Consider the following 25,732-nt stretch of genomic DNA (forward strand, 5'->3'; position numbering starts at 1 on the left):
ATGTATTTGTTTTTTAGATGCATAGGTGTTGAGAGTTTTATGTTTGAATCTTAAATTTATTTCAATAAACGTGGATTATGTTTTGATATTTATTTTATTTAATAATTCTTTGAATTATTATATTGATTAATTTAATTTATAATACTTAAATTTGATTGAATTTCAAATTATCCATAAATTTTATGTTCCATTTTCCCTTAATATTTACTAATTTTTCATCAAATATCCATGCAATTATGTTTCAACAAATTATTATTTATCTAATGAAATTTTTTTCCTACTATTCACACTTTTACATATAACTAAATTAAATATACATTTTTTTAATAATAAAAAAAAGACTCATCCTTTGTTGCATCTAGCACGAGATTATTTCAGTGAAAAATATTTTTTTGTCAAACATATATTCACTTTTAATGTGTCATTGTTTTTAGATTAAATATATATTAGAAAGTTCAGCATTCATAAGTTATTTTTTAAAAATAGATGGTATAAATATTTTACATCTATAATTTCTTCTCATGTTTTTTTTAAATACATTTTAGGAATATGATGGACATCAATAACATGTTGTATTTAGTGGGTCAAATAATAAATGCACCAATTAAATGAAAAAGAAACGCATTGATTTTTCACAAATTTAATATTTCAAATTTGACCCAAATTTTTACACCATTTTCCACCCAATAAGAATGATTAGAAAGTTTGGCAATAAGTTATTTTTAAAAAATATATGGTAGAAATACTTTACATCTATAATTTCTTCTCATGTTTTCTTTAGAATAAATTTTAGGAATATGATGAATATCAATTAACATGTAGTATTCAAAGAGTCAAAAAATAAATGCATCAATTATATGAAAAAAAAAAAACACATTGATTTTTCATAAATATCCCAAATTTGACCCTAATTTTTACACTATTTTTTCACCCAAATGCACATGCAATTAATACGTATAATTCATAGTTTTTGGCAATATAGTAAGGGTGTGTTTACTTGGCATGGTAAGTATCATAGGATGAACTTATTAATCCAATCTCATCCATTGATTACTTACAAAAAAATCAATTTTTCAAAAATCTCAAGGCCTGTCATTATACTCTTGTTTCATGAGATTAGTCATCTTTAATTATAATCCTGAACAATATTTGTGAAAAAAAAATCCATAAAAATCCTAATATACCTAATTTAATTTCTTTGTTTTCTTCTCAATTTCTCTTCTTTTTTTTTTATAACTCAACTTATCAATTTTATTTATTTTTAAAAAAATACATATTTTATATTCAATAATTTTGATAAATGAAAATAACTCACATTTGAATTAATAATAATTTACAATATTCAACAATAATACAATCCAAATTATATGAATAAAAAATTAAACATGGGTGGAGGATAAAACTGTAATTCGTCCATCAATCTTTATTTCAATCCCAAAATTAATAACTCATAGTAAACAGGTTATTGTTTATCAATCACTATTCCACGTTTTTCAAAATCATTTTAATAGTGTTTTATAAATTAATGAAAAAAAAATTAAAGTATGTGTTTGGATACATTTTTTGTAAAATATTTTTAAAAAGTGTTCTCTAAGTTTAATTTTTAAAGAACACTTTAGATATATTTTTAGAATGAAACTATGAAAGACAAAGATGAACATCATTACTTTTGTGATGTTAAAATGTTATCATAGAATAGTTATCCAAACACATATTTATTATTAAAACAACTTTTAAAACATTTTATAATTTTTTTAAAAAAAACACTTTCATAAAAACATTTCATTCGTGTGCATGTGGTTTGGCTCTAGTTTGGAAACTACGTAAACCAAATTGATCATAAATTTTTTATTTCTGTAAACTTGAAATTGTCAGCTAACTAATATACACCTCTACTGATACAACCTGAGTTTAACTAATGATTAACAACTCATTCAGCACAAAGGACTCACAGATGATCCCTGAGAAAACAAGAGATGGAATGACGACGCGACGAAAAAAAAACATGACGTCGATAACGACGATATCAGATGCAATCTGTAGAGCATGGAGGGACTAGCTCCTTGCACATATTTCATTTATTTATATAAGCTCAAACTCAACACAAATATACAGAGTAAAGATACAATGACACTGAAACATTGAGTGCCAATGTTGTTTTTGTTTTTTTATTTGGCTTTTTCCTACATATTGTCTGAGTCACACAAGTCTTATAGATCAATTAACACACTAGTTTTGTATCTCACCACCAATGGTCTAATAAAACTAAGACTCTATGGTTGTGAAACAATCCCCTAAAGGCCAAACCCAATTTGTGTAGAAGCCACTATTTATTGCTACCAAATGAACTTCCAAGACTTTGGTTATAAGCTTTATTAATGACAGTAATTTTTATGGTTCTGGTCTTGGATGATCTGTGTATGTCAACACACTCATCAAGATCAGCGTCGCATGTCAAAAGCACCCATTCGGCGTCATCATCCAGGTATTTTATATCAACTTTACCCACATTGTTTTCTACATTGAAACGCCTGAAAAGCTCTCCTCTTAAATCATTGAAACTCCAGTGTGGATGCAGGCTGAACCGGATCTTTTCTTCTCCGAAAGTGGCTTTTATCCTGTAAGGGACTATGTCGTTGTCCTTTGCCTGCCTGCTGCTATTATGTGGCATCGGCGGGGCCTCTAGGAGAAGCAATTCTGCATCACTCCTTGCTCTCTTTAGCACCCCTTGATCAATCATTTCTTCTGCGGATAAAGCGTCTCCAATGAGAGTGAGAGATGATTGTTTCACCCCAGTGGAGAGGCAGTAACTTGAACTTGTGCTGTGACTGCTGGAGGAAGTAGGTGACTTTGAAGCAGTCTGGATGTTCATGTTTGAAGCGTCCACAGGTAGCTTGGGAGAGGAATTGGGAGAGACGAATTCGGGGAAGTTGTTATAGAAAGAACCGAGCTTAATAGGACCCTCGGCGCCCTGGACTGAATCCATCACAAGTTGGAGTTTCTTCAATGAGTGGTCTACTTTCTTTATCTTCCTAGAAGGCCATCGGGTGATCCCATGCTGCCTGCATATTCTCTTCAGAGTAGTAGGACAAACTGCAAATCGAAAAGAACGTAAAAACGGATTGTTAATTTTCAAAAACTAAAGCTACTGCTTCAAGTATATATATCAGTGATCTGTCATACCCCCAATGCTCTTGGCAGCATCTTTTAGGCTCCCAGCAAAATATTGCCTAAGTACTTGCAAACTAATGGTCTTCTCAGCCTTTGTCTTTCTCTTTTCATTTGCTTTCCCCTCTAAGGAAAGATACCCACTAGAATGGGAAAAGTTTTCAGGATTATCCCACTGAGTTGTCACCCTGAACCCTCCTTCCTCCTTGCTATCATCATCAAAAGAAACAGAGACTCCTTTACCTTTTTGCTGGGAATCCATTATATTCATGATCCAGGATGGAGCATTTTGAGAAGGTTCTTCTGCGCGAGAAGCGATAAAATTTGGCCATTTGTCCTCCCCTGACCTGCCTGCTGTGGTGCTACTCGTCTCTTTATCTGATGTTTCTTGAGCCAACTCTTGGTGGGACAGAACCCTCAGGCTCTGGCAAGTTTGATGCAAAACAGACAACAAAGAGTCGAGCAGCATCTTCTGATCGTCGGAGTCTTTGCATTTTAGAGGAAAGAAGAACTCCAGAACAAAGTCAGCCTTTCCCGTGTAGGTGCTTCTGAGTCGTATCGCCACAGCAGCGCACAACTTAAACACCCTAGCATGGTGTGAGAGAGGGTAATCTGTCTTGCTGAAAGACGTCACGTCCGCAGAAAAACACGGTTTATTACTCATGAAGGCTTTCCCTGGAATACCTTCACCTTTGAGCAAGTGGTGTTCGGAGCACGCCTCATGAAAGCCGGAAACTTGGGGATCAGCAACGTAGCAGGCCGAGTCAATAGTTGAAACACAATGTGCATAGTTCTCATCCGAGTGTCGGCACCCTTGTTTATTATGTTGAGTACAGGGCGCCCATGTCTGTGCCAAAGGCAGTTCATGCACACTGCACACATATTTCACAATATTTCTGATCTCTGCCACGGCAGATTGGTAAGATTCATCACAACCCTGAGATCAAATATTGTGTTTGTGCATTAAAATTTATGTTCAGTTATATCAAGCACTACGACGAAACTTGAAATGTTCTTGTTCCATACCTCTATACTGAGGGGACTTGGAACATCAAAACTCTTCAAATCAACAGCCTGTATGAAAAAACAAATTTATTTTACATGCATCCTTTGATCATCTCCTATTAGGCTGTATGGAAGTGAGTGTGAAAGGCAATCAAGGAAACTTAGACTAACTAGAGCGACGAAAAAACACCTGTAGAGCTCTGCAGATGTTTTCAAGTTCAGGGCGGTAATTGAGTCTCTGATTAGTCGTCACAATTTCGACCACCCCCAAGCAACGACGACTCCCCAGTTCAAAAACAGGAAGCGCAAGTGATCCTCCAACATTGTACTGCTGAGCGTAAACAACGCGCGGATACTCCTCGCTTTTGAAAAACCGAACATCAGGAGTCCATTCGGGCAACTTCTTCAAGAAAACCCTGCCCGGCAGCCCAACAAACTCTTTCGACCCCTCATCTGCTGGGAATTGGTAATTTTCAGATACATCCCTGTACTCCTTAAGATTTTTGCAGTTTAAATCCAGTGAAAATGGCTGGTTGTTAGTTATAAGCACTCTTCTGCCATTTATCTTCACAGGAAACCAGATTTGGATAAGCACATTTTTATCTCTCACAGAATCTTTGAGGCGTTTAATAGCCTCATCCAACCTCTTCCTCACTGAAACGGGAGCACGTGCATTGATTATGTTCCGGTCCGTTCCAACCCACAACCTCGTTTCCATGTCGAGTTTATTCAAAGAACCCGATGGAACAGTGGATTCACTGCTATGATGAGAAAGATCACGACGGTCCATTTGCGGATTATCAAGAAACAAATCTGATGTTTGTGTTTGTGTTTGTTTCAAGATATTTTCCGGACTCGGAGGATTCGTATTCCAGCTGCCTACGTTGTCTGAAGCAGGAAAAATAAATGAAGGAGAAGTTAAACGATGAGTTGAAATAGGCTGCCAAAAGTTGGATCCATCAGCAGTCTGAGTCTCTAACCAGAATCCATCATACAAGAACTGATCCATAAGATTGATATCAACTGTGGCGAGTCCAAATTCTTCCATCATCAATAACAACAAGTAAGCTTCTGCTTTCAATCTTCCATTTCAGAACATATCATAAACCTGAATCATCCATCCATCATACACCTTAAATGCAAAGAAACCCGAACACAAACACACACACGCATATACACATACACAAGGCAAACATGACACTGAATTCAAAAAGAACATTTTCTAAAACAAACCAGTTGTGGATCAGCTCAAACATACCCGAAAAGACGGTACAATCTCTTCCTATGATACACATATTCTACATGGAAATTATCGGTACACCTGAAATCAAGAAAAGAAAGGATTCAACACCATCCCACATAAAGGGAAAGTGCATATATATATATATATATATATATATATATGAAATAAAACTTTAAGAACAGAAAGTGAAAAGGATCTCACTTGGATGTTGGACAAGCAAATAATTAATCTTTGAAGAAAATTTTTGGTTAGTATATATATATTTTCCCTTCATGCATGTCCATGTCCTCTTCTTTCCCTCACTTTCCCTTAAAAATTTCAGGTTTTTTCCGGGCTGTGACTTTTCAATTCCTCTCTGTTTTTTTTTTTTGGGGTGGGCGTGTGTGATGGAGAGACAGTATGAAGAATCTCTCACTCTTGTTTATGCTTTATTTGGGTGGCAGTGAATCGTACAAAAAAAGTGGAAGAATCTTACCCTTAACCCCTTTGATAAATACTTACATAGATGTTGACTTTTTTTATGTTCTATATTCTTATTATCATGAAATGCAGATCAAAAATAGCTTGCTTGTCTGTCCAAAAAAAGAAATGTTTTACGTAATATGCTGATAATTTTCTTTTTAATCATTTCTCGTTTAAATAGTGCCCAATTGGCGATGATATCCATTCCAATCATTTTTTATTGTCTAGCCTCGTTTCTATCGTCTTTTTATTAAGTTATTATACGTTTTAAAATATTAAAGTTATATTAGTATTATTAGATATAATTTTCGTTAAACCATCAAATATTTGGCAATATATGTAATCGAACGAGTGAGTAAAATAAATATACAAAAATTCTTATAAGACTATTTTACGTTTATATCAAAAGTATTATTATTTTCAGATATGAATCGAGTACTCACCTCCATGAATTAAACGATATTTTTATGTATTTGTGTATGTATCTATATATATGTATGGATGGCTCTCAAAATCCTCATAGGGACATGCATTCGCTGCCTCTATTTGATAATATCAGCTTCGGTTCACCGCATCTCACTTATGAGTTGCCCCTCCAATATCTGACGTACCAAACAATAAATAAATATATATATTTTTATTATAAGTGTGTCGATGATTACTATATTATACTTTAATCGCTAGTGCTTATGCACAACCAAGGAGCAATGCTTATTTGCTTAAGAAGCTTAATCCATGTTAGTTAAGTGTGATAAGCTACTAATATATTATAATTAAAGGTACATGTGAGTGGAAGAATGTCTCACTTACATTTTAATTATTCTCAAATACTCACAACTAAAGCACAATCAAAACCTTTAAGGTTTTCTTTTCATTTTTTTTTTTGAATTTAAATATGGGTTGTACATGACGAGGTATCTCAAATTAATAGTAGTTTAATTATGATTCTTTGTTTTGTAAATATTACTTATTAATTTTTTTTTTTGTGACGTGGGAACCCGCAACCCCTATCTTTCAGTGCGCTCTGAATAAATCTTCGTAAAACGGGTTGATCAGATCTATACTTGCAATGAACAATAATATTTTTTTAATGTGATGTATCAATTATTCGTCTCATAAAAATGATTTTTGCTACGGAAAGTTTTATAGATATATATATATATATATAAATTATATTTATGACGTCAGATTTTGGGATTGGTGTATCTATAAGGTTGTCAACGACTCCCAGCCAATGGGATGGCTTTGACGTCATAAATAAATATAATAACAATACAAAGTTTGATTTTTTCTAAGTATTTGTTATAAATATTTTTTAATTTATGTTGAAAATTTAAGCTGGGATTGAATATACTACTTTATACTGGAAATCTGGAATCAGTCAGAATATTCCATTCATTTCTTGGTTATGGAATAGGATGGTGGTCCGGGCCAGAATCATGGGCCGGCCTCAACCTGTGATGGATCCCATCTGATAGACCACTGAGCAATAAGGTTAAAGAAATTTCCATCTTCGGTCATAACTCATAAGCCATAAATGTTCATCTCTTATCTATTTGATCATTTATATTAAATTAAATTTAGTGCATGTTTCAATTTTTGGCCATTTAACCTTTTTTTTTCCCTCAAAAGGATTTCTAACCCCACCCAAAAATCGAGTAGGGGTGTGTATTTTGACCGAACCGAACCGAAAATTCGGTCGTTTGAAATCCGAACCGAATTTAACGGTTTGGTTGAAAACCGCAATTTTTTTGGTTTTTCAGTTTGGTTTTCGGCTTTAACCGAAATTCAATTTTTTATTATTTTTATTTTTATTTTTATTTTTATTTTTATTTTTATTTATTTTATTAATGAAAAATAAAAAAATGATTTAAAAAATGCAAAAAAATTTAAAAATAAAAAAGAGATTTTCGGTTTGGTTCGATTCGGTTAACCAGAAGAAAAACTTGAAAATTCAAAAAATCAAAAACCGAAAATCGAACCGAATTTTTGATTCAAATCGAATTTTTAATTTCGATTCAGTACGGACAGTTAACCGATCGTATGGTCATTCTTAATCAAAACACACTAATCCTGATGACAAACGCCAACACTCTTGCAATTTTTAATTTTTTTTGGGTAAGTGTGCTAATGATAATGTGTATATTTCATGGGTCATGTTTAATATCACATCGATGCCATATTAGAACTTCATAAATAAATAAAAAATTAGAGGGGAGAAATTAAAAATAATAATGAACTGAAACTGCGATTCAACGACTCATAACACTAAAACTGTAATTTTTCAAAAATACAATATATGTGTGTTTATGTTCTTTTTAAAAAAAAACAATTGATGACGTTGTCACATAATTAGTACAATTAAAATAAAGTATGAGTAGTCAAACCTCAATTATTGTTGTTTGATGACGCACTTATGTGTCAGTTTCAGATAGATTATACAAGTAATATATTTGCGGCAGAAGCCAAATTTTCCGTGTTACTTGCAATGAAAAGGATCGCATGGAATATTCATAATTTGAAAATTTGTCATTTTAATAATATGGGGGTTTAGTGTAGATGTGGATTAAAGATTCAAACCTGCCTGCCACATTCTTCATCTTTGATGATGATAACAATTATTTATAGTGACGAAACAAGCATGTACATATATTTTAACATTACAATATTAATATAATCACGAATTCTTCTAAGCATCTGATGTGGCTACAACTAATCATCCATCTTCTTCGTTACAACTCGATCAATAAACCATATTTTCACAATTTTCTATCCATCCATTTGCACAAAAACTTACACACACAAACAAATAAATATATATATGAATGTATCGTGTTATATAGGACATAAAAAAATGTCTTATCTTTAAGAAAAACAAAGACATCAATAATAGCTTGAGTGACATAAGTCTTCGTAAATGAGATGTTTTGGATTGGGTTTCCTTAACTCGGGGTTGAATATAAACTTATAATTGGTTCTCAAATTCGAGATTTTATGGGAAAAAAAACGTTAAAATCATCCTAAATCATCATCAAGTCGAACGATTAAAATGAGTTTGACACAATGGGTATGAAGTTCTTGGTTTCACATGAACAACTCGATCCAAATACATATATATTCCCGGCCTCCGGCAATGCAATGGGGTACGTTGAGGTTGTTGACTTTCATAACGATTGAAGCTTTTTATGCCATTAATTGCTTCAATTATTGATTGATAATAATTTTTTTTAAAAAAAGTCTTGATTATGTGGCAAATGTACTCATGAAAGTCATTTGCACAATCGAAATAAAATATCCCTTAAATTATAGAGTTCCATTAAAATTTTAAAGAACATGCTATTGGTACGTTATACATAAGATTTGGATAATAATATCGGGTAGCTTACGAAAAGACAGATATATGGACTAGTGTGGATGTTATTTTATCCAATTAAGTGTAGGTGCATCAGAATAACGTATATCTAACAAATTTATTAATTATTATAGTTTGGTGTAGTGTAAAACATCAAATTCATGAGTTGTGTAAACCAAGGGTCTTTTCTCGTCTAAAATCTTCAAACTTCATCAAAGGATTTGGGCCAACGAAGTTAACATCTATGATGGAAATATTGATGAAACATCTGCTGATAAAACAGATATGATGCATGCAGCTGAGATAGAAGTTGGATCATGCAGAAACGAATAAAACCCGTTCGCCCGATCATCACGTTGGATAACCATCAGTGGCTTGTATACGCCACAACAAGCCCAAGCTAATAAGGACATGAAAATTGTTTTGAAGTGTTTGGAAGCCAAGCCACAATCAGTATTCATATTCTCACAAGAACTGGGGATGAAACCATCAAGAAATTAAGTTCACAACAGAAAATGAAATCTGGACTTTCCATGTTCATAATAAAGTACCTTTGTTTGGTGAAAACAGAGCCATAATGGAAGGGCATACTCTCTGCATAATCACCTTGATCTGGCTGATCCAATATTTTTTTACAAACTATACAAGAAGCAATATCATTCTCCCAAGTTCATGATCATTCGAAGGAGAATTCACATAATCAACTTGAAAAGGCTCGATTTTATGGTGAAGAGGAATTACCTAATGTTCATCTCTCACGTCTCCGGATAACCGTAAACAGCATTGCTATGATTGTCATGACCATTGCCCTTGAATGATTCTCTTTCAAATTTTCTGCTATGCTCCATCGCGTTATTAGTTTTAGGAAGGCAGAGAAGGCGCTCAGAGGTGGACAGCTTCACAACAATATCCAAGATAATCATACATGTGAACTAAATTTGGTCATAAATGATGAAATTGGGGAAAGAATTACTACACAAGTACTCATGAATGAATTATCTATCTGGCGCATGTGTTAAACAAGATTTGAGTTTGTATTAACTATAACAATATAGTTTTGTATGTACATTACACTTATGTAATTAGTTATGTATGTGCATTACACTCATATAATGATTGAGTACTTTGGAAATGGCAGTTGGTGTTGGATGGTCTGAACTCTGAAATTTCTGTAGACACAAGTTCAAGAGCAACTAACTTACACTTATTTATGATGATTGTGCCCTTCAACAGAATTCAATAAAAGATAAAATTGAGACAGGAAAAAAAAAAAAGCCTTTTGGCACCTGGCTTCTAAGAAGCTAAAAATTGAGAGATGTGTATAAAAAAAGGCAGATACTGCATGCATGGTTCTGCATCTCATGCAAACAGGTTCTGGGAAGAAGAAAAAGCCAGCCATTAACTACACTAATTCACGAAGTTCTCCCGTATTTAGAGCAAATTTCCGGTGCTGTGACAGGACAGAAGGGACACTGATTTCCTGAATTCTTGAGGTCAAGTCATTTGCATCAGTTCTTGTGGTCTGCACAGATGCATTGACTATTGTCTGCAGAATCTGCAAGGGATCTCCATGACTGACAACTAACACCGTGCACCTACAAAACGGAGCGGATAGCATCCTCATATAAATCATCCAAGGACTTTGAACCAAGCTTATGCCTAAAACCACTGAATTATGTGAAAGATAAAGTATTATAAAAAAACAAAAAGACATACACATAACAACCGATTTAAGATGACAAAAAGTTCACTGAACTGCAGAGGAATTATGTGTTTGTTAATAGGATCTGTGTGATTAAAATTGTGTATGCTTGCTCAAATGACTCAACATACGGTATGAAATATTTCCACTTGGATGTCATACGCTCTCAAAGTAGAAAATTTGTTAGATTTTCACAATGGTGAAACTTGTCAAACTTATATTATTGGGCAGAACAAACACTGTGAAGGATAGTAAAAATTTTGTATATCCTATTCAACTAGGAGAATAAACTTGTGATGGCAGTTTCAACTCTAAGGCAGTGTTTGATCCATAAAAATTTTGTGAAGGAAAAATTCATGAGCACTTTTTGGAAGCAACCCAAACACTAACCAAATATGTTTTCCCTGGTATTAAAAAAGGAAAAGAAGCAGACATTGGATGCCAAATGCACTAACAATTACCAGATGGATCGAACATCACTTGATAAACATGTCACAAGCATAGAAAACAAAAGCAGAAAAAAGAATAATGTCAATTGTTACCCTTCAAATGTTGATTCCATTTTAGCCAAAGCCCTTATCAGCCTTGTGACAACATCAGCAACACTTTCTCCTCCTTCAGGTCGCGTGAAGGGATCTTTCTCATCCATGGCCCAAATCTCAGGGTACTGTGAGAAGAAAACACAATTACCATGAATTAATTGAGGGTTGACTGTAAATAAATGTGAGCTTTAATACTCATAAGCTCCATGATAACCACAAAAGGAGCATATTGAAAATCAAATTGGATCTGAGATGATATCTGCTAGTACTCCCTCGAGCTATTTACTTTATCATGGGACTTCAGCTCAAATGAACCACCAAAGAACCGCTCCCGAAGATCCTCCATAGCCTGTTAAACAAGTATTACTGGGATAAAAACAAAGCATCTATTAACCTTGAAATATAAAATGGAAACAATTATTAATGTATCACTTCTCCACGAGAGTATACATTCACCATTAAGTACTGAGTTTTCAAGTGACTGGTTGAAGACAAATAAACTGCTCTCTAAATCATAAATTATCACACATCGATGCAAGGCCTGGGATGGACTATTACAACATTTCATTCAACACAAGGAGTGATTCTATCAAGAGTTCAAAAAATTCAAAAACAAAGACACATTCTTAAACCAGGTAGCCGATAAACATGTAACACAAGCCTGGTTCTTTCTCAAACTTTGAATATACACTCTCAAACATTATTGAACAGGTAAAAGTAAATTACCTTGCACTGTGGACCATCAAATGGAACATTTAGAACGGAAGCAACCACTTTTGCAGTATGACTGGTCCTTGAAAATGGTGAGTAACATATACGAATGCGCTCTATCCCAATGTTCCTTTTCTTTATTTCCTGCACAGAGAATTCAGAGTTACAAAACAAATAAGTAACTGATCGATCATCGTGAAACTTCTGAAATTTAAGAGATTTTTTTTTATAAAAAAAAAAAAAAAGACACAGCACCTATGGTAGCTATAAAAACCAGTACTGCAACTACTGCAACAACAATGTCAAGCTCGTAACATTAAAAACAATTCCTTCTCACTCTTCGATTCCCAAAAGAGAAGGTTTTAAGAATTTAACTTAATGCTCGACAAAAACTATTTTACTGATAGAATTAGACAATCAACATTGACTCAATGGTATCAGATATCAATGCAACACAAGGAATAGCATTATCATCAAAATATGAATATAGGCCACGCAATTTTGATTCTACACCGAAACAAAAATGAAAGTGAGAGTGAGGAGTGCCTCGAGGAAGGATTCTCCAGCCAAACGAGCCTGATGAACCCCATCAGGACACAAACGATATTCTTCAAGAATCCCATTTTCCTATCACAAACAAATCGGAAATTTAACAAGAAATGGCGGAAAAACGGAGAGCATGGTGGTGTTGGTGAATAAATGGCGATTACCAGAGATGAAATGATTATTCCCTTTTCGTTTGGGATGCTTCTTCCATGCCTGAGCACCCAGAATTTGTTCTTCAGCAACGATGAATACTCAGCCGCCATCCCTCAAAACAAGTCAGCAGCCACTCTCAAGAACAACACATACTGAACCCAGAACCACAGCAAATGTTTTATATCAGGTGAACGCAACTCTTTTTTATTTTATTTTTAAATTAAAAACAACTCATTATCAGCCTATTTTTTCTCAACAACTATATAAAAACTCTTTTTTTTTTTCAAATTTACAATACATTAAAAAAAAAATGAAATATAACTCGTCAAAAAAATGAAATATAAAATTAGAAGTTACATAATAAATAAATGTTTATTTTTAAATTTTTAATTCCAAACTTAATTATTTTATTATTAATTTATTTTCATTTTCGGAAAAAGTTATAATAACTAGAAATGATATAAAAGTTAGTTCGTTGATATCAAAATATCGATCAAATGACAAAAAAAACAGGTTGGATGCAAAAAACAAGAGTAGTTGATTGAAAAAAAAAAACATAATATTTTATTTGAGAGTAGGTTTTCAGCTAATGTTCTCATATATCTATATTTATATTCGTGAGATAAATCGATTTAAATATACAAAGAAAAACATAATATTTTTGTAATAAAAAATAATAATTTTTAATAGATCGAATAATATCACAAAGATTCGAGTACTAACAAGTCTCTTTGCCACCATTACATCAACTCTCCAGGTTTGGGAAAGGGTTTGATAAATCTCTATATTTAAATAATAAAATCAATGTTGATTCTCCACATTTTAAAGTATTAATTAATTAATTAATTTGTTATTAAATTACTATATTATGCTAGTCGATGAAATGCGAATCCCCCTCGAAGCAAATTGAGACACTCCCATTCCACTCCTTATTCCCTAGCTCTTTCATCTCTGAACCCTAAAATCTTTGTTTGATTCAATTCATCCGCGCAATACGAACCCTAATCACTTGAATTTCCTTCTCCAAGCAAACTAATCAAATGTCTAGACGAATCCTCAGCCACCTCCGTTCCACACGATCGGTCACCTACATGCCCCGCCCCGGCGACGGGACCCCTCGGGCTGTCACCCTTATTCCCGGCGACGGGATCGGCCCTCTCGTTACCGGTGCTGTCGAGCAGGTCATGGAGGCCATGCACGCTCCCGTCTACTTCGAGAAGTACGACATCCACGGCGACATGAAGGCCGCCCCTCCCGAGGTGATCGAATCGATTAAGAAGAATAAGGTGTGTCTTAAGGGTGGACTTAGGACCCCGGTGGGCGGAGGAGTCAGCTCAATCAATATGCTTTTGAGGAAGGAGCTCGATCTCTACGCTTCACTCGTCCATTGCTTCAATCTTCAGGGGCTTCCAACGCGCCACCATGACGTAGATATTGTCGTCATCAGGGAGAATACTGAGGGTGAATACTCGGGCCTCGAGCATGAGGTTGTTCCTGGTGTGGTCGAAAGCCTCAAGGTAGTTTTGTACTATACGTGTTTTTTTAATGTGTGGTTACTTTTTTATGGTGCTGCGTTATATTTTTGCTTTTGCTATTGGGTTTTAGCTGATTGTAGAATTTCCGTGATTTTTTTCCTTCTTTTTTTTTTTTTTTTACTATTGACGGTTGTCTAAAAGGTTGGAAGGAAAATTAAACAGATATACTTTTCAACTTCTAATAATATCAATCAGGATTTAGTTCCACTAGCAATTGTTGACTGTTGGCAATTTCCTGGATCCTATCACCTATTCATGGTGAGGAGCAACAAAAATGGGAAAAGGAATGAGGGGTTAAAAGATAGCAAGAATTCAACTTGATTTGTTAAAAGTAAGGTGCCTTAACAAAGAAAACAGAAGCTCCTAACTGTTAACCTTCATGAAGTGTACTGGTCAAAGATGGCTATGCCAGATCTCCAGCTTTAGAACTCTATAGCCCGAAATTGAATTAATAAAGATTTATGCTTTTATTTAAGAAAAAATATATATTCCTGCTATATCAATACGTACCAACTTTGGTAAATTCGTTTTGCAACCTTCTAATTGTGGAAATTGGAGGATTTAAGAGAAGTTTGTGATGTTGATTTGTTTTATTATAATTGATAAAGATAGAGGCTTTTTGTTAATGGGCGAGATTCCTAAATGGCTGAATCTATGAACGAAGTTAAGAAATTATTTGACGCCAACTAAATGAGAACGACGCATATGAGAAGGATATCTTTTTCAAGGCCTGTAAACAAATTTTATCCAAGATTGAAGTTCAATCTAAATCATAAACGTGAACATCGTTCAGTCAGTAGCAGCACATGAGATGGTTAACATGCTAAAGTGGCTTCTTCTTTTTTTTTTTTTGTAATTCTTTTGCCGGCTTCTGGAAGCCTAGAAAGATGAGCTCGTTTTATCAAATAATGAATTGAGGTTGAGCCTTAGCGTTATTAAATTTGTATTCATTTTCATTGGGATAACTAGGTCATTTGTCTATGGAACTTGTTAATTAAAATCCTTACGTTTATTTGTGCACCATTGCATGGTTTTCCCCTTTTTAACACCTGCCATAACTTCATGCTATCAATGGCATCTCACCTGCTAACCGATAAGATAATGTTGCAGGCCAGTCACCTCCTGTTGATTATGTGTTTTAAATTTTACACAACTTGGAATTGGTGTGATTTGTTCCTCATTTTACCTTCATGAACCCTCTGTTTTTTATTAGTTCATTTCTGTTTAGTGTCATCATTATTCTCCTTCCATGGAACATTGGAACCTCTCTGTTCCCTTTTTAGTTCATCACTGTGTAGTGTACTTATCCTGCTGGCTGGGAAAGGCTGCAGATTACCTTCTTGTATATGTAGGTTGTGTTTTTATTTATCTTTCTGATGTGTGTGTCAGTACCTCGCTTTTTAGAAATTAGAACATCCAATAAAAGTTTTTATGGCGTTGTTGTAGAATATAATGTTTTCATATTTCTTTCTAGTTTGTGTTTACCAACATGCTTTAGAACCTTTTAAAATTTTCATATAGTTTTGTTCCTCATTTAGCCCAAATGCTAGGTGATAACAAAGTTCTGTTCAGAGAGAATTGCAAAATATGCCTTTGAATATGCCTATCTCAACAACCGGAAGAAAGTGACTGCCGTGCACAAAGCAAATATTATGAAACTTGCAGATGGTTTATTTCTAGAATCATGCCGGGAAATTGCTAACAAATACCCTAGCATTCAGTACAATGAGATGATAGTGGATAACTGCTCTATGCAACTTGTTTCCAAGCCGGAGCAATTTGATGTCATGGTAAGGGATTTATTCATCCTGCTAGTGTTATTCTGTCGAGTTTAAATTATAAGCTGCATTATCAACTGGTTGAAGATCTGTAACCATTTTATCGATTTATTGTCGAGCTCGTAGATCCAGCTTGAAAATCTTCTAGTTAGTATGTCATTCTGTTTTAATAAATCAAATTATAATTTGGATAAAGTCCCTGGTGGTACTTTATCGTGATGTGTCGCCTTCCCCACTTATTAGTAATGTTTTAGGAAAGGTGAGAGGCAGGGGGAGGCGTTTATCATGCCTTTCTTCTTCCCCTTCACCTACTCCTCCCTCCTCATTCATGGGTGTCCTGTTTTGTTCTTTCGTTTTTGTGTATAGGTGTTGGTAGGGTAACGTAATGCCTTGTAAGCGAGCAATGTTGCGTTTCGCAGGTGACTCCTAATCTTTATGGGAATCTGGTTGCAAATATAGCTGCTGGAATTGCTGGAGGTACTGGTGTCATGCCCGGAGGTATGCATCATGAGTCTGTTGAGAGCTTTTCCTCTTTCAAGATGAAAAGGACGAATTTTACTTGATCCCAATTCCCAAGACAATGCATGGTGCAACTAATCTTGAACTCAAAGCTCATAATTTCCAATCGCCCATTTTTGTGAAATTGAAACCCTCGAGCACCAACCACGAAAAATTTAGAACCAAAAAACGTGGTTATACTCCACCTCATCTGTTAACAATGTTTGCTTACGGATGTGCATCTGTTATATCGATTTGATTTAAGACGAATGATATCATCCTGATTAAAAGAGATATTCAATGGTTTGTTCCCTTTCAGGGAACGTCGGTGCCGATCATGCCATATTCGAACAAGGTGCCTCTGCAGGAAATGTAGGAAACGAGAAAGTGGTAGAACAAATGAAGGCGAACCCCGTAGCTTTGCTGCTTTCGTCGGCTATGATGCTGAGACACCTGCAGTTCCCTTCATTTGCCGACAGACTAGAGACCTCTGTGAAGCGTGTAATATCTGAAGGTAAATACCGTACAAAAGATCTTGGTGGACAAAGTACCACACAAGAAGTTGTGGATGCCGTCATAGCAAATCTCGACTGACTTTCTCCATATTTCCACACTTCATTATTGTAATGATCTGATTATATATATCAATTTTTGTGTTTTGTCAAATAATGATGTGCAAATTGCCGAAATTTTTGAATTTTCGAACCAATGGAACATGAATCTTGGCGGAAGTCAATTTATTGAGATTTATCATGTTATGGTTTTAACATGATGTTTAATTCATAATTGGTTGATAGTACACCATTATATCTTGTCACATGGTGCGAATTTTGTAAATTAAGATGAATGTTATTTGTTCAGTCAAAACCTCAAACATAGGCTAACACTTGGTCTCTAAGTATGAACAAGTGAAGGTGTTTCCCGTCTCCTACTTCAAAATTTGATGTTTTGAGGAAGATCCATATGACGCCACCGATGGTAGTGGTATCATATCTCATCATCATCTTAAACTACCTGGACATCTGCCTCAAACAAGAAAACCCAATACTCCATTTCCTCTGGTGCTGCATACGGTGTATCGGATCTCGAATTCATGAAGTTCTCGACGGGCATCCTGCTGCCTAGCAAGTCTTGTATTCAATCAGTTGCTCCTCATATGCATAGGTATTGTTTGAGAGAGCTTTTAGAAAGCATTTTTCGGCTTTTTCTTAACAAAATTTCAAAATTTTGCTAAGAAAAAATTGAGAAGTGCTAGAAGCTCTCCCAAACACTACCATACATTCCTCCATCCATCTCAATTTCTCACCCAATGACCTGAAAGTCACAAAACAAGAGGATAAGTAGTACTATTTTGATAAAAATAATTAAAAGATCCATCCTATACAACAACTTGAACAGCTCGGAATTAACCTTGGCCTCTTTGACGTGCAGGAACCACCACGGACCTCTATGTGACAATAACCTGAAAGTAGAAGAAATATAGTTTACAAATGGCTGTGTTGAATTTTTTAGCTTCTCATCTTCAAGCCAATGATGTTTTACTCGTATAAAAAAAAATTTATTTCGTATGATGAACTTGTTAATGGGATTTGGCAAAAACCGCATAAAACTTGTCAGAATGAAAGAGCGGCATTTCAAGATAATAGATAAACCACACGTTTCACCTGATAAATCCAGCCACCATTCTCAGTCCCATGAAGAGAGTCAAGCCTGACCAAACACCTGGAAGTCCGAAGATGGTAGGGGCACTTAGCAGATATGCAGAAGAGACAGCCCCAATCACCATCTGCATTTTACAACCATGCATGCATGTATGTGAGCTTTTTTCCCATTTATTCAAGCTTTATCAGTGTAAAGATTATTACCATTGAACGTGCTGCATAAGGGAAATCCGAAACACCGTAATGGAGTCCATCAAATATAAAAGCTAGAGCATTTATAGGTTGGCTGATACTCACAAACTGCACCATTTGCAGCAATATCATGTCAGGATACACGGTTGTTTCTGCCTTAACAAGAATGCTTCCAGAAAGAAATGGATTTATTACTTACCAAAGTAACAGTTCCAACAATACCTAGTACTTGTGTGTCCTTCGTAAAAAATTTAGCCAAAGAACTAAAAGAAACACCCAGAACCAGAGCTAAGAAAACACCTAGGGCAAAACCTATCTAGAAACACAAAAATAAAGCTTAATCAGGAAAACAATTTGAATCGGTAATGCAAGGAAACTTAAACTCACCTAAGGACCTACTGAATAAGAACACAAGTACCTTTAACACAAATTGTGTGAGATCCCTCACAGTCCTGTAATCATCTCTTGATATATAACTAGCAATCAAGGCCTGGACAGATGGCTCAACTTAATGAGTTGGGAAAGGATAAAAGAGACCTATAAAAACAAAAGACAGAAAAGGGGGTAAAACCATAAAATTAACCTGAGCCGAAGTAGCAAGTGCATCTGTGAGAAGTGATACAGCAAGCCATATTTGTAAGCATATTTGATGAGCAGCCATCGCGATAGGGCCCTGGCGTGCAGCCATCGATGTACCAAGGGTCATGGTCAGCAGAACAGCAAGTGTTCTCCCAATTAGAAAGCCACCTGATGATCCCATAAACATTCAAGTACCATATTCCTTGATGATATTTGAATCAAGCCAAATAACACAAAACTAGATATTGGGATGTGTATCTAGCAAAATGGGATCTTCATTTGGCATTCTAAGCATAGGTAAACACAGTCAATGCTAGATTGAAAGTCATGGGGGCATCAAAATTATAGTAACTGGCGTGCAGCCATCGATGTACCAAGGGTCATAGTCAGCAGAACAGCTAGTGTTCTCCCAATTAGAAACCACCAGATGATCCCATAAACATTCAAGTACCATATTCCTTGATGATATTTGAATCAAGCCAAATAACACAAAACTAGATATTGGGAAGTGTGTCTAGCAAAATGGGATCTTCATTTGGCATTCTAAGCATAGGTAAACACAGTCAATGCCAGATTCAAAAACATGGTGGCATCAAAATCATAGTAACTGAACCTGACGAGCATGTCCGATGTGTTTAAAACTGTGATATTCCTCATGGTGGTGACTTGATCAACAGAATAACAAATTTCAAGACATGGAAGTAATGTATTATTATTATTGTTGTTGTTGTTGTTATTATTATTATTATTATTATTTCTTAAATGTGCTTATTAGTTCTAAAGACAAACTAGCAAAAGAACCCCTCATATCAGCCAAATGAAGCACTTCAAATAAAATTCTGCGGAACGCATTTAAAAAATTAGTTAAAATTGCACGAGAAAATGCATACCTGATTTCAGATAATCACCAAACTGCAGCTCTCCAAGTTTTGGAGGCAACAAGACAGCTCTCTTATTCAGATTCCAAATCATTGAAAAAGTAACAAGGTATCTAGACACAAGAAACATTATATTAAATCTAGATATTCAAGCCAAGCAAATACTGACCCAGAAATAACAGAGTTAAAAAAACTGAGCCCTTCAAATGGAAAATGAACACATACTGTGATATAACGGTAGAAATGGCAGCTCCATAAACACCCATCTGACAATAATAAATAAATAATGGAAAGAGAAACACAGCTGTAAAATTTCCAAAACCTGCAGCAAAAGAGAGTCTTTTGTGAAAAATAATTTTAGGAGGACTGTTTTGGGAAATGAATTTGCTAAATCATAACAACAATATAATTGTGCAAAAAAAAAGCATTTGATTTCTAAGGGCAAAGTTCACACCAAAGAATGGATTTTTTGTCAAATCATAACTGCAAGTTTAACTGAGTCTTTTGCATACAAGTCATTAGGAAAAATGGATTTTTTTTACATTGACGTAATAATTGACTAATTGTATACTTAATATTATGGGTCCTCAGTCCCCGTCACTATTATAATTATAATTATAACAAAGATAAATAAGGAAAAATGCACTTAACTTCTTAAACAATCATATACATGCGACACATGAACTATAGAAGTCAGCACAAAGTCCCGATGAAGAAATCAAACATTTCACACAACGATGGCATCCTGAGATCCTTTATCATGCAGCACTGTAAACCCATTTAATCATTCTTACCAAGAAAATATTTTCATTGATTCCCATTTAAAAAAAAAAAAAAGACTGGCCACGTTATCTACCTGTTTGAATACACTTAAACTAAAAGTAAAGGAACGCTTGCCTAAACAAATCACAGGGGTCTTTGTATCCTTGAAACCACGAAAAATGCCTTGAAGAGCCAAAGAGACAACAAATGCAGGAGCACCGAGAGCCCTAAGAAGAAGAAATCGTTGTGCTGGAATACGCATAGAAGAGACCTGCAATGGCAGCTAAACTTACAAAAAAATATTGCATGTAAATTCAAATGACAAATGTGGCTGATGAGTTCAGTAGAACGTCACATGGTGATTAGTTAGAGCACAATGATGAAATAATAACAAAGCGCGATTTTACTGCCTCCTCCAAATAATCATTAACTTAATCAAATTCAAACTTTTGGAGCACAAGAACAAATTGATCAGCCAGCCGTACTAAGACACTATACATTAAAAAATGAACAAATACGCGATCTTTTTTTTAAGATTTCTTCCTTCAAAGCCGCGAACCACAGCAGGTTTGGGAGTAATACAAAATGCAAATCAACATTAACTGTGTTTTGATAACCAAACCACCAACCATGATTTCGGATTAAAAACAGGATGATGATCAAGTTAAATTCAGCAAATGTTAGAAGAGAACATATTTTGACCTCCAGGTCTTAGCTACAAATAAACACTGGAATGATCTCCCCACTTCCAGGGGCAAAGTAGAGAGATCAAAATTTTCATAACGCCCTTGGTGACAAAAGCCAGACAGATGCCTTCAAATTCTAACCAAGGATTAATAAATTTTTCTTAGCACAAAATAGAAGCAAAAAAATTAATACAATGTAATTAGAATTTGGCCAATGACTGCCGAAAGACCAAAATAAGTCAGGATAAGCAATGAAATGTAAGCAACAATTAGTCAAGATGGTTACGTAAATATGAAAAGTACAATACGGCCTGGAATAAAATTTAACAAAAGGTCAAGAATTGAGTCTCATAGAATTTCTAGAAATTTAGAACAGGAAAATGCATACTGGTGATATGCCCATCAAACTTAACAAAGGTCCAGATCCCAGAGACAGGGCAACAGCTTCAAAGATGCCAATGCCAACAGCTAAAAGCAAAGCTGTGGACACAGAAGAAAGCTGCAGCTTTTTTTCTGCATCCATAAAAGGAAAGAAAAGTTAGGTTGAATTAGTAGAGCACTGACATCAAGAGAAACTTACATCTGCTATTCAAAACAAACGGGTTATCCAACAATTCCAAATCTACCGGATGTGTTAAATCTGCTTGCATTCTTGGAAATATCTTCGGCCACAAAAGAAGTAGCAACGCTGAGGAGAGGGATATTGAAAAGCTTTGAGACTATATTGAAGAGAGATATGGAGACACCAGCAGAGGCCAACTCCACGGAACCTAAATAAGAAACAGGCTAGTAAAATATGAGAGCAATGTAATGTCAGAAGGTGATGGATAATAACCATCTGAGAAGTAGAAATACAAACTAAAAAGACAAAAATAATGCATTCATATATTAATATCTAGCTGTCAAAGTAGAAGACAACATCAGATCATACTTCAAGAATTTAATTAAATAAATTCGATTCTCTTCATCATGGCGCATGTCCATAGTTTAAGTAAGGATTAATCTCATCGACCTTCATGCAAGCTCGCAATATTCACAATTATGCCATGTATACAAAGTAGAAGGCTAATTCTATACATCGTGTGAAAAAATTACAGGATAATGTAACCCAGAAGTCAGGTTGAATACCTAAGCATCAGCCTTACCCAAATTTCCTATGAATGCTGTCTCCATCAATTGTACCAGAGGTTCAATGGCTTGTCCCCCAATTGCTGGTAAAGACAGCATCACAAGCTCATGCTTAACATCTTTTGACAAAGATGTGCTGATGGGACCTTCCCTCGAGTCATCCTCGGTGTTAATGATCCCAGAAGAAGCAGTGCAATTCAACTCACTGGAAACAAAAAGATGAGAATGAAGATTAACACAAAGATACATCATAAATATTGTATATTCATCTGACTCATGAGTTCTCTTTATTGACAAGATGATCAATAACATGCAAAGAAATTTAGCCCCAAATCATCAATACCTGCCACGGACTTCAGTCTTTATAGAAACAAAGAAGTTCTGCATTATTTTCACAAATATAAATATCACAGCTCCAAAAAATGAACCGAATGTTTACGATTAACCCACTTGCATCAGTTCCTACTTTTAGATGTACTCAATGTTGAATTTGTACTTTCAAAAAAAAATTGTTGAATTTGACTAAAGCTGGAAATTTTAGAACTAGTAGTTATCATCATGTTCGATGTGTATTGATGCCTATACAGGTAGAAGTTTTGGAGCAACTGAAATTCTACCTTAAGCTCCATCCGAATCTAGGTTTTTAAACATTTTTTTCTACTTTCGTCGTCAATCCCTAAAAGACAACAGTGTTAAGGTTGCACCAAAAATCAAAATGATCTTTTTTTACTTCTATATGTTTTGCATGGTGCAAAGCTTGCCACAAAGCATTAAAGATGGGGCCTTCTAGTTTTTGAGATGTGTTAGAGACTATGTATCAGCCGTTTCAGCAGTTTCTCTATACACAGTATTAGGATATTTTGGTCCCTAACGCATGTACCAGCCAATTACAGTGCCCCTGATAAATGAGAATCGAACCAGAGAAAATGAAAAACACTTGGGAGGCCTATCTTTTTTTAAATAAAAAAAAACACTTCGATCAGGGTATTTTTTTTCAAAACGATCCCCGGAGTAAAAGGTAAAAGGATATCATACTTGTGTACTCCATTTGAATTCGAGAGAAAGTCGTCTTCTTGTACTGCAGAGCTTTCGTCTACATCACGGGACTGCACCCCACAATCGGAACTCCGGTGGTTACCGAACCTTGACAAGAGGTGCCTCTTTCGACGAACGAGCGGATGACTCAGATACCCTTTTGCGTTGTCTAAAGACAGAGAACAAGCCTCGAAACGTCGACCATCAGTAATTTTCAGTTCCCCCGAGTTCTCTCCCCGAAGGTGAACTCGAAGCCCTGATGAGTGGTGCAATGAAACATCCCTTCTACGGTTCCAACACGTTAATCGACCCCATACCGACGCACCGGCACTGAATTGTGCGGCCACGGCCATTGACAGCAAATGCTCCCCAAAACGAAACAGAACACACGAGAAAATACAGAAGAGAAGATAAAATGGATACGGAAGATGGCCGCTCTCGTGATTTATTTTAAGGTGGTTACAATTGTCCGATGTTTATGCTTCCGAATCTTTATATGCAAATTCATATCTTTACGTATATAAAACTAATATAAGCAAATATCTATGTAAAAGAGAATGAGAATACTACTTTATGTTAGATCTGGCCACGGTTGGGATCCGGTCCCGGTCCGGACCCGCCGGGTTCGGGTTGGCATTTAGCCAACCCTTAACCGGCCCGCCAATGGCCGGTTCCGGTCCGGGTTCGAAATTTAGTTTTTTTTAAATTTTTAAACAAATTTTTAATAAGATATATTCTTTAAATAATCTCAATCAAATATTTCATATCTTCATAATAAAAATCTATTACATTTATTAAATAAACAATATATTAAAATTTCAACATCTTAATATCTTATGACTTAATATTACAAATCTATTACATTTTATTCTACTTCACTCGCATTTCCTCCCGTCGTAGTTTCGGATGTTCCTTCGGTATCATCTTGGTCTTCTTCATCACTTTGAATATGTTTTGTTCGAGTAGCGGCTTTTGACCAATCATTGAGCAAACATTGGGCTTCCTAGTTTTCCGGCCTTAAGCTAGAACGTCTCTCGTCCAATGTATTTCCTCCAATACTAAATGCTTGCTCCACTGCAACTGTTGAAACCGGACAAGCTAGAATTTTTTTTGTCATTATAGCCAAAATTGGATATATTTGTGTTTTTTGCGACCACCATCTCAAAATGTCGAAGTTTTCCTCATCTGTATCACTAAAATCAAAAGTAGTGGTAAAATAATTCTCAAGTTCCTGACTGGAACTTAAGGATCCTCGTGGACGTTTCGTCCGTTTCCTTAATAAAAGTTGTGCTTTAGTAAGTTTAAAAGAAACATTACTAGTTGCAGTGGATTGTGTTTCATGTGAAACAATTTGTCCACCATATTTGATGTTATATTCATTATAAATATCAAGTAAATAAATTTTAATATTAAACAAAATCAATGAGATAGAAGAAATCGTTTCCGCAATAGGCTCCAAAGATTCATAATATAATGTTAACATGTCGCTTAAGCCATCTAATTTAAGTCTAGGATCTAAAACAAAAGCACATAAAAAAATTTCAGGAATGAGCAAAAAATATTTTTCTCATTTTGCTTTCATGACGAGAATACATTGAGATAAAGCACTATCATTAGAATTAACATGTTCATGAAAAATACAAGCAATGTTGCAATAATGTGTTAAAACTAAATGTGAAGTAGAGTAATAAACACCGGATAATTGGTCACTAGCATCATTAAAAACTTTTAAAATTTCACAAATACTAGTGCATATGTTCCATTGATTTGAAAACAAATAAATATCACGAGCTTGAACAAATTGATGAAAAAATACATAATAAATCTTTATATTCAAAAGAGGATAATATCAATTTATATGTTGAATTCCAACGAGTTGGAACATCTCGTGCAAACCGCTTAGGATTCATACCATTTATTCTACAAAATTTTCCTCATTGCTTCATAACTTGGAGGTGCGTCCATAATTAATGAATAGCGTTTCTAATTGGTTGAATATGTGTGCCTAAATTTTTAAGCCCATCTTGAACACACAAATTTAAAATATGACATGTGCATCTAATATGAAAAAATTTGTCACCTAGTGATGGTTTACATATTTCAATAAGCTCACTAA

The 25,732-nt window shown here is 35.0% G+C and overlaps 4 protein-coding genes across 6 annotated transcripts; 1 reads left to right on the forward strand and 3 right to left on the reverse strand.

The window, feature by feature from the left end:
* Window positions 1–2,132: 2,132 nt before the first annotated feature.
* On the reverse strand, window positions 2,133–5,715 carry LOC140891470 (protein NLP2-like). Of its 2 annotated transcripts, XM_073299968.1 has the most exons (6): window positions 5,618–5,715; window positions 5,432–5,494; window positions 4,364–5,281; window positions 4,195–4,242; window positions 3,184–4,105; window positions 2,133–3,093 (listed from the first exon to the last, which is right to left on the reverse strand). In XM_073299968.1, exons 3-6 carry the CDS (start codon window positions 5,222–5,224, stop codon window positions 2,327–2,329), a joined length of 2,598 nt encoding a protein of 865 aa, XP_073156069.1. In that variant the 5' UTR covers window positions 5,225–5,281; window positions 5,432–5,494; window positions 5,618–5,715; the 3' UTR covers window positions 2,133–2,326. The 2 variants fall into 2 exon arrangements, with proteins under 2 accessions (XP_073156069.1, XP_073156070.1); XM_073299969.1 differs by lacking the exons at window positions 5,432–5,494; window positions 5,618–5,715 and having other exon boundaries at window positions 4,364–5,061; window positions 5,154–5,286.
* Window positions 5,716–9,813: 4,098 nt separating this feature from the next.
* Window positions 9,814–13,058, reverse strand: LOC140892984 (uncharacterized). Of its 2 annotated transcripts, XR_012152967.1 has the most exons (7): window positions 12,896–13,058; window positions 12,732–12,812; window positions 12,201–12,329; window positions 11,761–11,823; window positions 11,475–11,599; window positions 9,972–10,825; window positions 9,814–9,869 (listed from the first exon to the last, which is right to left on the reverse strand). XR_012152967.1 is itself a non-coding variant. In XM_073302046.1 (6 exons), exons 1-6 carry the CDS (start codon window positions 12,992–12,994, stop codon window positions 10,633–10,635), a joined length of 690 nt encoding a protein of 229 aa, XP_073158147.1. In that variant the 5' UTR covers window positions 12,995–13,058; the 3' UTR covers window positions 9,957–10,632. The 2 variants fall into 2 exon arrangements, 1 of the variants encoding a protein (XP_073158147.1); XM_073302046.1 differs by lacking the exon at window positions 9,814–9,869 and having other exon boundaries at window positions 9,957–10,825.
* Window positions 13,059–13,784: 726 nt separating this feature from the next.
* LOC140887081 (isocitrate dehydrogenase [NAD] regulatory subunit 1, mitochondrial) lies at window positions 13,785–17,426 on the forward strand. The gene is made up of 4 exons (XM_073294108.1): window positions 13,785–14,401; window positions 15,970–16,209; window positions 16,617–16,695; window positions 17,015–17,426. Exons 1-4 carry the CDS (start codon window positions 13,925–13,927, stop codon window positions 17,287–17,289), a joined length of 1,071 nt encoding a protein of 356 aa, XP_073150209.1. The 5' UTR covers window positions 13,785–13,924; the 3' UTR covers window positions 17,290–17,426.
* Window positions 17,427–17,521: 95 nt separating this feature from the next.
* On the reverse strand, window positions 17,522–24,107 carry LOC140887080 (protein DETOXIFICATION 45, chloroplastic-like). Its single transcript, XM_073294107.1, has 14 exons — window positions 23,617–24,107; window positions 22,599–22,786; window positions 22,080–22,223; window positions 21,842–21,966; window positions 20,903–21,038; window positions 20,231–20,327; window positions 20,018–20,118; window positions 19,132–19,295; window positions 18,967–19,038; window positions 18,748–18,864; window positions 18,561–18,656; window positions 18,360–18,481; window positions 18,106–18,157; window positions 17,522–18,009 (listed from the first exon to the last, which is right to left on the reverse strand). The coding sequence occupies exons 1-14, from the start codon at window positions 23,967–23,969 to the stop codon at window positions 17,998–18,000; spliced, it is 1,779 nt and encodes a 592-aa protein (XP_073150208.1). The 5' UTR covers window positions 23,970–24,107; the 3' UTR covers window positions 17,522–17,997.
* Between the last annotated feature and the right edge of the window lie 1,625 nt (window positions 24,108–25,732).

Source organism: Henckelia pumila, chromosome 3, assembly GCF_033568475.1.
Source record: "Henckelia pumila isolate YLH828 chromosome 3, ASM3356847v2, whole genome shotgun sequence".
NCBI lineage: Eukaryota > Viridiplantae > Streptophyta > Magnoliopsida > Lamiales > Gesneriaceae > Henckelia > Henckelia pumila.

Coding starts and splice junctions, on each gene's coding strand:
- LOC140887081 (XM_073294108.1), top strand. CDS start 13,925: ATGTCTAGACGAATCCTCAGCCACCTCCGTTCCACACGATCGGTCACC. Junction 16,210..16,616: donor CGGAGCAATTTGATGTCATG/GTAAGGGATTTA, acceptor TGCGTTTCGCAG/GTGACTCCTAATCTTTATGG. Junction 16,696..17,014: donor TACTGGTGTCATGCCCGGAG/GTATGCATCATG, acceptor GTTCCCTTTCAG/GGAACGTCGGTGCCGATCAT.
- LOC140892984 (XM_073302046.1), bottom strand. CDS start 12,994: ATGGCGGCTGAGTATTCATCGTTGCTGAAGAACAAATTCTGGGTGCTC. Junction 12,330..12,731: donor CTGGAGAATCCTTCCTCGAG/GCACTCCTCACT, acceptor TTCTCTGTGCAG/GAAATAAAGAAAAGGAACAT. Junction 10,826..11,474: donor ATGGAATCAACATTTGAAGG/GTAACAATTGAC, acceptor TCCGTTTTGTAG/GTGCACGGTGTTAGTTGTCA.
- LOC140887080 (XM_073294107.1), bottom strand. CDS start 23,969: ATGGCCGTGGCCGCACAATTCAGTGCCGGTGCGTCGGTATGGGGTCGA. Junction 20,119..20,230: donor ATTTCTACCGTTATATCACA/GTATGTGTTCAT, acceptor TCTTGTGTCTAG/ATACCTTGTTACTTTTTCAA. Junction 18,158..18,359: donor ATGGTGGCTGGATTTATCAG/GTGAAACGTGTG, acceptor TTCTACTTTCAG/GTTATTGTCACATAGAGGTC.
- LOC140891470 (XM_073299968.1), bottom strand. CDS start 5,224: ATGATGGAAGAATTTGGACTCGCCACAGTTGATATCAATCTTATGGAT. Junction 4,243..4,363: donor ACATCTGCAGAGCTCTACAG/GTGTTTTTTCGT, acceptor TTTTTCATACAG/GCTGTTGATTTGAAGAGTTT. Junction 3,094..3,183: donor TGCTGCCAAGAGCATTGGGG/GTATGACAGATC, acceptor TTCGATTTGCAG/TTTGTCCTACTACTCTGAAG.